This window comes from Nematocida displodere (assembly GCF_001642395.1).
Source record: "Nematocida displodere strain JUm2807 chromosome Unknown 25, whole genome shotgun sequence".
Taxonomy (NCBI): domain Eukaryota; kingdom Fungi; phylum Microsporidia; genus Nematocida; species Nematocida displodere.
The window spans coordinates 1-9,026 of NW_027138120.1; the positions used below are offsets into that span (position 1 = coordinate 1).

At 47.4% G+C, this 9,026-nt stretch overlaps 6 protein-coding genes across 6 annotated transcripts; 2 read left to right on the forward strand and 4 right to left on the reverse strand.

Moving 5' to 3' along the window:
• Positions 1 to 1,281, reverse strand: NEDG_02236 (uncharacterized protein; the record flags this gene model as incomplete). Its single annotated transcript, XM_067689654.1, has 1 exon — positions 1 to 1,281. A coding segment is annotated over one exon (1,281 nt), but the record flags the coding sequence as incomplete, so codon positions are not given.
• Positions 1,282 to 1,348: 67 nt separating this feature from the next.
• On the reverse strand, positions 1,349 to 2,461 carry NEDG_02237 (uncharacterized protein; the record flags this gene model as incomplete). The annotated part of the gene is made up of 1 exon (XM_067689655.1): positions 1,349 to 2,461. One exon carries the CDS (start codon positions 2,459 to 2,461, stop codon positions 1,349 to 1,351), a length of 1,113 nt encoding a protein of 370 aa, XP_067545771.1.
• Positions 2,462 to 2,797: 336 nt separating this feature from the next.
• On the reverse strand, positions 2,798 to 4,645 carry NEDG_02238 (uncharacterized protein; the record flags this gene model as incomplete). Its single annotated transcript, XM_067689656.1, has 1 exon — positions 2,798 to 4,645. The coding sequence occupies one exon, from the start codon at positions 4,643 to 4,645 to the stop codon at positions 2,798 to 2,800; it is 1,848 nt and encodes a 615-aa protein (XP_067545772.1).
• A 348-nt stretch (positions 4,646 to 4,993) lies between these two features.
• Positions 4,994 to 6,496, reverse strand: NEDG_02239 (uncharacterized protein; the record flags this gene model as incomplete). The annotated part of the gene is made up of 1 exon (XM_067689657.1): positions 4,994 to 6,496. The coding sequence occupies one exon, from the start codon at positions 6,494 to 6,496 to the stop codon at positions 4,994 to 4,996; it is 1,503 nt and encodes a 500-aa protein (XP_067545773.1).
• Positions 6,497 to 6,590: 94 nt separating this feature from the next.
• On the forward strand, positions 6,591 to 7,568 carry NEDG_02240 (uncharacterized protein; the record flags this gene model as incomplete). The annotated part of the gene is made up of 1 exon (XM_067689658.1): positions 6,591 to 7,568. The coding sequence occupies one exon, from the start codon at positions 6,591 to 6,593 to the stop codon at positions 7,566 to 7,568; it is 978 nt and encodes a 325-aa protein (XP_067545774.1).
• A 142-nt stretch (positions 7,569 to 7,710) lies between these two features.
• NEDG_02241 (uncharacterized protein) lies at positions 7,711 to 9,026 on the forward strand (the record flags this gene model as incomplete). Its single annotated transcript, XM_067689659.1, has 1 exon — positions 7,711 to 9,026. A coding segment is annotated over one exon (1,316 nt), but the record flags the coding sequence as incomplete, so codon positions are not given.

The following is a 9,026-nucleotide window of genomic DNA, read 5'->3' on the forward strand; positions in this document are numbered from 1 at the left end:
GTTCGGGTTATGGTTCTTGTTGAGCGAACAAAAACTACCATTCACAATAATGCACCTAACGGTTGGGTTGGTCGTGATTTCAAGCTTGCTGTTTCTAACCAAATTAGATTTGTTTGCCAAAAAACGGTATATCTGAATAAAAATGCTCTCCAGTCCTCGGAAATATCTGGCCACAAACTCAAAGGTGACCTTTAGGTCAGCTTCTGTTACTTTTTGGGTAACATTGTTTACCCCAACCCGAAGTCTTTCGACTGTGGCCAGATTGTGGCTTTTGGCTGTCGGGGTTTTTAACAGCTCCGCCATCAACAAAGGGTTCTTATACGGCGCTAAAAGCACCAGATCGTCTATTGTGAGGTGTTTTGGTTCTTCGCCCGACTTCATTAGCAACTCCCAAATAGAGAGGGACACGGAAAGCTTCTCCCAGTGCTTGCTTACCATGTTCTGGATGATCCGGTCTGAAATCTCTAGGGGTGTTGGCATGGTAACATCTAACACTAGCACGTCCGGCAAAGGCCCTTTTCGCAACAGCTTGCATTCCAGGCTGTCAAGGCTGGCATTGCCTATAACATACAGCGCGATAATCTTCGCGGCATTAAATTCATCCAAAAACTTTAAATTCTCAACGCCTACCCCAGGGCTTATTAACAACCCGATTTGGCACTGTGACATATCCACTCTCCCCTGAAACCACTTAATGCCCTCTCTGTTGGCATCGAACATGTGAAGAATGTTGATATTGAGAATGCATATTCGGGTTGGTGTTTTGTTGTGGGGGGAGAAACCCCGAACTAACCGCTTGATTCCCCGTGAAGCGCTGAAGCCATCATGTTTTAGGTCAATTAGGTTTAGGGTGTTGGCATATATCGTACCAAATGCCCTAAGGATCTTCTTCAGCACGTTAATGTTGATTTGGTTGGTTGATGCTGATGACGACTTAATTATGAGTGTCGTAAAAACAATTCGGGGCACCAGTTTCCTGGGAACCGAGGATGTGGGATAGTTTTGTAAGAAAATAGTCATCTGGCCTTTCTGGTCCTTTAGAATGCATCTTTTCCCGTCTATCTGAACAGTTCGTAACTGGTTGGACCAACCTTCAGAACCACTTCTCTCAAAGAACTTTATCGTCTGTTTGGTGTATGGCGATATGATGTGTTCAGGCCCTAAGTACTCATTAGAACAGTAGATTAGTGTCATGGAGGATAGGACAGCCAGGCAGAGGATTTGGAAGCTTAGCAGTTTGTTTCCGACTTTGTTGTGATAGAAAACAGTTTTTAAGTCCATGCAGGGGTGGGGCGATGTTTTTAATTTATAGATTAGACGGTTTGGTCAAAACAAAAACTAACCCGAACTAGCCCAAACCAACGCGAGCACCATTATCAAACATAAAGAAATATTTGAAGGCCATTTTCTCCCCAGAACTTTCTCCCAGCATCAGATATTTAATCACCAGCCAGAGCTTGTTTTTATCTGCCCGGTTTTCGGCCATGCGCTTCTTTACCGTTGCTGAAATGCTGTTCCAGATTGCCCTGTCCATCCACACCTCCTCCCATTCGTTTTCTGCTATTTGTATAGCCAGGCTTTCAGATACGTTCTGGATGCCTGGAAGGTTCCAAAGCTTCAAAACATTCATGGGGCGGGTTTGTTTCAGTAGATGGCAGTCTAAGTGCTCTAGATTTGGCAGCTTTTCCAGAACAAGACTTGAGAGGGCCTGAATGCCCAGACTGTCCAAACACTTAACAGACTGTGTGTCGCAGTTGTATATCTCCAAGGCTATGTGCTGGTCCCACGGCCCCCGAACTAACCCGCAAAGCCAGCTGAGAAAGGAGGAGGTAATGTAGCTCAGCCTCAGTGCCTTGGTGTTGCTCAGTGCGATTGGTTTGATTTTAGGGAGCGGATCTTCGGGTTTGGGGCTAAAGCCGTCAATATAAAGGACCATTATGTCCACGGTGCAGAGGGCCTGAAGGAGTTTGGCAAATATAGCCACCTCTTCAAATGTTGTAGCATTGAGTGAAGAATATATACGGGCACGCCCATGTATATGCAGCCATGCAAACACAATCCCAGGCTTTATACTCTCCGGAATGTCTTCTATGGTTAGCAATTCCAAGCACAGGTTGGTGATGTTGGCCTGTTCCCTCACAATCATCTCCCCCTGGCTAGTACTAGCTGTTTCTAAGCCATCTCCGCCTTTTTTAAAAAACGCAATGGTTGTTTGGGTTAGTTCGGGAGTGGGGGTTAGTGTTTGGGTCGGCTGGCAGGCCTCCACCTGGACCTTTGTGTGCCGGGTTAGGTGCGGGGTGGAGTTTTTTAGTGCATCGGGGGTGTTGTCTAAAACATTGCCCCTGTCCTGAGACTTTCTCTTAGTTATTTGGTAGTAGATGAACATGCAGTGGACTGCACCTAGGAAAAGCCCGAATAAAAGCTTTGGGGTAGTTCCCTGGAATGCGCTGGGTTGTTCCATGGGGCTGAAAAGTTTATCCTATATATAGATCTGAAAAGAAACAATCTGATTGTGGCTGTGCCTGGCGAAGTTTTAAGCCGATGGTTATTCTGTAATGGGTGCGCGCCCCAACCATCCGAACTAACAGACTCACTGAGAACACTTTCAAGAAATACTCCGAAATACCCCGAAATACCCCGAAATACCCCGAAATACCCCGAAATACCCCGAAATACCCCGAAATACCCCGAAATACCCCGAAGACTATAGAAGTTTATGACACAGAGTGAACAACCTCGCTCCGTTTGCCGCAGCCCGCCACTGTTTTAAACCTAACCCGAACTAACCCCTTTTATTCTAAAACCTAGTGGATACCTCCCAAAAATTGTTGTTGGGAAAACTCAAAACACCCAGAGGCCCCCCAGACCCGCCCGTTCTTAACTCAAACAGGCCCTGGGCGTTCTTTTCTATTTTGTTCTTATGAAGTGGATAGGCAAGCTCTCCCCTGCATATTGGACATTTAAAACTGTCCACGCCCTCTCTCGACGAAATCACCCCGACCAGACAAGCCTTGCACAACCTGTGGGTTGGGTGATCCAGGATGTATATTTCAGTATTCGGGTCAGCTTTTGCTAGCTCATCAAGGCTGGCCATGCATATGGGGCAGAGGGGTTCACTAGCACCCTCAGCACCCGAGTGGGACATGAGCAGCTCCTGGTTCAGAGGCGAAAGCTGGCTCAGATCAGCCTGGGTTTGTGCTAGCTCATCAACCAGCCTGCCTTGGATGCAGAGGTCCCAGGCTTCAAGAGAGAAACACAAAACGGGTTGTTTTTTGTTGGGGACGAACAAACACTCAATGCCAACTATCTTGATGCTTGTAAGTGCTGGGTTAGTTTGGATCACAACCTGATTGTTTCTAGCAAACTCTTTTAGTTGCCACAGTCCATATCCAGGGTCCACAATGAGCATATACATACCTCTAAAGTGTCTGCTTATCCACTCAAGGTCACTCATTATGTTCGGGCGTGTTAATATATCACAGGGGAAGTAGAAATCAATCATTAGAACCTTGACAGTCGCGGTGTTGTCCCCCATTGGCGGCCGTAGTGTGTGTGCAATCTCGCTAAGACTGTTGTTGTGTGGTAGGTACAACATTAGAAGGTCGGCGGTGATGTGCTTTGGCTGCACACTTGGCTGCATCAACACACCCCACACCTGGTTGGATATTTTCATTACCTCCCAATGGTTGGCCACTATGTTCCGAACGATCTGCTCCGGCGCCTTCAAGGACAGCGTGTAAATGGTGCTTATGATTAGCACACGGGGCAAAGGGCCCTCGCGAAATAGCTTGCCCTCCAGGCTGTCAAGTCTCAGAAAGCCGCAAAGTTTTAGCCTCTCAATAGCCGCGGCGTTAAATTGGTCCAGTATCTCTAGATTGTCTAACTCTAGCCCGCCTGTTATTGACAAAGTGATGCGGGATTGCGACAGATCTACTCTCTCCAGGAGCCACTTAATGGCAAGCACCGTGCTGCCAAATATCCGAAAAGTTTTGATATTGAGGACACAGCTACAGCTATCTGACAGCGCCAAAATTGGGGTGCTTTCTACTGCCATGGAGGGCCCGGCCCGAACAGACAAAACAGACCAAACAGACCGAGCAGACTGACCAGATCGAACAGACCGAACTTTTTCCCATACACTCCTTCCCAAGCGGGAGATAGCGTTATTGCCTCTATTCACATCGTCAATCTTTAGCCCGTATATTGTCAGGGTTTCTGTACAAATTGTGCCCAAAGCACCCAGTATCTTGTTCAAAACTGCAGACTTGAACCGCTTGTGCGTGATCCGTGCGGTTGAAAGTATTTTGAGGATGCTGAACTCAATTCCTTGCACCAGGTTCTCGGGAATAGATTTTAGGGTGTAGTTCTCCAGAACAATATGGGCTGGGTTAGACTGTTTCGTTAGGATGTGGGCTTTTCCGAGTATTTGAACTGTTTCTAAAGCATTGGGAGTTTCTTGTGTGTTGGATTGGGAAAAGAAGTTAATTGTGTCTTCGGTGTAGGGGGACACAATATGGTCGGTGTGGAGGCCTATGTCTTCTGCACAACGCAAAAGCATGCCAACTGCGAGCAGGTATATGATGTTGCACGTTAATATGTTTATTCGGAGTTTCCCGAGATAATAAACAGGTTCCATTACTAGCATCCATTTTAAAATAATTTAAATAGTTCGGGTTAGGTAGATACCGAACTAATCCGATCTAGCTGATATTTCAGCGTAAACTAAAGTTATTGCCTAGCTAACCCGTGCACATCCAGCGCTCGGCGGTTTCAGTGTTTGGTGGTGTTTAAGTGTGGTATTAACCCGAATCACGCTGGGAAACATTGCTACACACATAACTAGCTGAATATAATAGTAAAGATTCTTTTTCGCATTCTTCGCATTCAACTAGCAACACATACAAACTAGATGCTTATTTAATTACTCACATATGCAAAGCAGGGGAGGATAGTTTTAGACGCTGTCAAAACTCCTCTTTTCACAACCAAGGTGTCATTGCTGTTCGGGTTTGAATACACATATGCTATCTACCCACAAGCTGGTTTGGCTGAATATCGTTGGCCACCCTCCCAAGTTGGCTAGGGCTAAGAGATCTCGTTGTGTTTGTGGTGAATTTGTCATGGGGTCTCCTTCTGACAAAATTCTAACACATTGGATCTCTTCACTATCATTAGCCGCCAACCATTTCATTAATGAGCCAAAGAATGTTTTGCCTGGTGTTTGTTCTCCATCCTGGTAGCTTTTTTGTATATTTAGGGTTCTAACCCGAACACCAACCACGTTATTTTCCAACTCCTTGGCATCTGTAACCCGAAACCAAAGCATCTCCTCTATTTTCATGGTCCTCTTTGCTGCAGAGCAAATAATATTCCAAACCCGCATGTCCATTCGAACAGCGCACCACACCTTTTTGGTTAGTGACTCAGCTATGGCTGTAGACACGCTTAGGAGCTTTGGAAGGTTGCAAAGCTTTAACTTGCCCATAGAATGGATGTTGTCCACCAGCTGGTACTCCAGCTGGTCTAGGTTTGGGAAATTTTCCAGAAGTAGACCCGAAAGAAATTCGATCCCTAGGTTGTTCAAGCATGCAATAGACGCCGCGCCGCAGTTAGATATCTCTAGAGCTATGGAAACACCGCAATCCTCCAGAACAATCACCACACAAAGCCACTCAAGAAACAGGGAGGAAATGGTGTCTATCTTCAGGGACATTGAGATGGGGAGGTCAATCAGACCGGGTTTGGCCAGCCCATCCCTTTGGAGTATGTTAAAACGCTTTATGTAGAAAGATTCTATATACACATGCTTAAGAGCTTGAAGGAGTCTTGCAAGCACTTCTAGTTCGCCAGGGGGTGAAGGCTTGGCTCTGTCTTTAGAAGATGAGCCATGAACATATAACCTAAAAAACATGGTATATGGCTCTATCTGGTCTGGAATTTCTTCTTCCGTTAGCTTTTCCAGGTATATCCTTACAACACTGGGCTGTTGTTTCGCAACCCGAACGCCCCCAACGGTACCCAACCCGCACCCATGTCTCTTGAAAAGTGCAATGGTCGCCTCTGTCTGGGGCATCTGGGGGTTGTGTTCGGGGCTAGTCACTGTGTTCTGGGTAGTGTCTACTACCACACTCTTGCCAACAGGGTCTGCTCGGGCTAGTTCGGATAAGTGCTTATTTGTTTGGCTGGATGTAATGGGCGGCAGCGGCTCGGGTGATGGCGGTTCGTCCTCAGCTGCCCCCATGGCATTTGCCCCTGAACTAGCCCCTGTGCCATCTGCCCCTGAACCAACCCCCGAGCCATCACGGTTCGGGGCTTTAATCGTGGTGCTTGGGCTTGTTAGTGTTCGGGTTAGTTCGGGCAGATCTTCTCCATTCATGGCGATGATTTTTTCTTCTTCTTTCTTGGAACAGTTGTATATCACAAAATATACTACCTCTGTTAGAAGAATCGCAGTCACTACGGCGGCGCCTGCTAAGTAGTACAGTTTATGGCGCATGTGCTTAAGCAGATACCAATTTAAAGTATTTATAGAGAAGCCGTCTGATCTATCAGTATCGATCTGTGTGTGATATTTTTATTATTGATGTTCTATGTTTTTGATCTCACAAATATTATCTTCAGAAATATCATGTCTATGTCTATATAGATTCGGGGCTGAATATATTCTTATGGATATGGAGTATCAACCACCCACCGCTGCGTGTATAAAGCCTCCACGCTTGCTGTTTCTGTTCGCCTTGCTCTGTATGCATTGTATGTTTACTCTTTCAGACGTTACCAACCGAAGCTTTGACATAGTCTATATAAGCCTAGATCGCCACTTGCATAGGGCGACACGGCTTGAAAACATGCTTCTGTACAAAAACTGCTCATTTTGGGGATTCAATGCCGTTGACGGGGAAGAGCTCCTCAAGAACACCAAATCCATCAACGACTACACGGATGGGATACGCATCCTTCCAACAGATGGGTCTATCCGCCACCGAATAACCAAAGAGAATGCAGGGATGGCGGGCCGGCATCTCAGCCACCTAATAATCCTGCAAGGCATTGCCAGCTCAGATTCAGACAGGCCGATACTGATCCTTGAGGATGACATTGATCTGGACGTGGATTTTGTGGAAAAGATTGAAAAGGTTCTTGTAGACCGCGAACTTAACCGAAAGTGGGAGCTCATAATGCTTGGCGCCATGTTTGAGAAGTACTGGCTTTACCATCCATGCCCAGACCTTGCGGGCGGCATATATCAGGGCTGCCTCCATGCCTATTTGGTAAATGGGGCTAAAACTGCAAAACAGCTTGTCAAAATATTAGACACCGGAAATATTCCCGGGGCCCATATTGACACGAGTATTGCGGAGCTTGCCAAAAGTAACCCTGGATTCCGAATCTACTGTTTTAAAACGATGATTGCCGTCCAAAGGAGAGATCTGTTCGAATCTACTATCACTCCAGTGGTTTATGAGTTTTTTTTCACAGAAATTCAAAGGTTTCTTCCTCAACCCGAGTATCTTAGGCGGCTGTATAACTCTTTGGACAACCGCGTTACCTATGCAAGTTTGATTTAAAAAATTAGCTTACAAAGGAAAGGATATTTTAATGTTTTTGTGGTAAGAAAATGTGGCGTGTTAATTAAACCCAATATGGTAATTTAGCTGTAAAACTTTGCATATTTATAAAAATCACCTGACTAACCCGAACATAACCAACATGGCGCACAAAAAGACCCGAAAACTGATGTTGCCCTTTCTGGCCTTAGCTCCATTTGTCCTGGCCAACACTGGCCCCAACGCTGAGTGCTGCTACCTTAGCCCGGAACACACTCTCCAAAACATTGCCTTTTTCAGAGCCTCTGGAACTAGTCTGGAAATCAAGCCTGATTGCAACCCAGCTCTACCCATTATTGCCTCTAAGCAGAGGGAGCCCATCACAATCCATCTCAACAGCTACACCTCCAAAACCATTCCCGATCGCCTAGCCAGGGGCATACAGTTCTCCCACCTCACTATAGTTGTGCCGGTGAACGTTGCCCAAACAGCGCCGGACGCCCCAACCGCCAAAGTGTTTGAAAAACTCTTTTGGGCTCTTAGAACACTCCACACACTCAACCTCACCATACGGGGAGAGGCGGTCATGTCCACAAGCACCAGCCAAAGCATGACAGGTCGAATGGTTCACAAGTTTAGGATAATCGCCGAGAGGGCCAAAATATGGGGCCGCCCCCCAACCCCACCACCAACACACTCACCAACACTAACACCCCCACTTTCACCAACACTAACACCCCCACTTTCACCAACACTAACACCTCCACTAACACCTCCACACTCACACTCACCTCCACCCCCACTGCCCTCACCAACACCTCCACTGCCCTCACCGCCGCTACAGGCGCTGCCCCCGTCACCACACTCACCCCCACTAACACCCCCACTAACACCTCCACACTCACACTCACACTCACACTCACACTCACCAACACCACTAACACCAACACCAACCGCCTTCAGCACTAGCACCCGAATTCTCCGCCTTGACACCACCCATCTAAAGCTCAATAATCTCCCCGAGGCTTTGGCCGAGTGGATTCTGGCCCGCCTTGATGCCCACGATTGCGAGCTTGGCCTGTCCATAGACAAAAGCCCGTCCATCACAGCCCTTCGCTTCCTCGACGCCTTCAACCCCAAAGCTCTGGTCTACCTCTCCGTCCACGGCGCGGATGCCCTTGCCAGCATAGACTGTGCGGCCCTGACCCAGCTGCTCGTTCGGGACGTGTTTGAGGTGATAAAGACCCAGTGCCCAGTTGGCGCCTCAGAAGCAACGCTGGCTGCGATTGCCAGCAAAGCCTGGGCCACCGTCCGGGTGCCTGCCGGTCTCTGGGCCAGCCTGGCGCCATTAATACGGGCTCCCTTTGCAGTGGACACGCTGTGCATTGACATTGGCTTCAACTCCAGTCTTGATGCCTTCTGGAACGCAGCCTGCCAGGAAAGAGCCTCGGTGACCTCTCTGGTTCTAAAACTCACCAA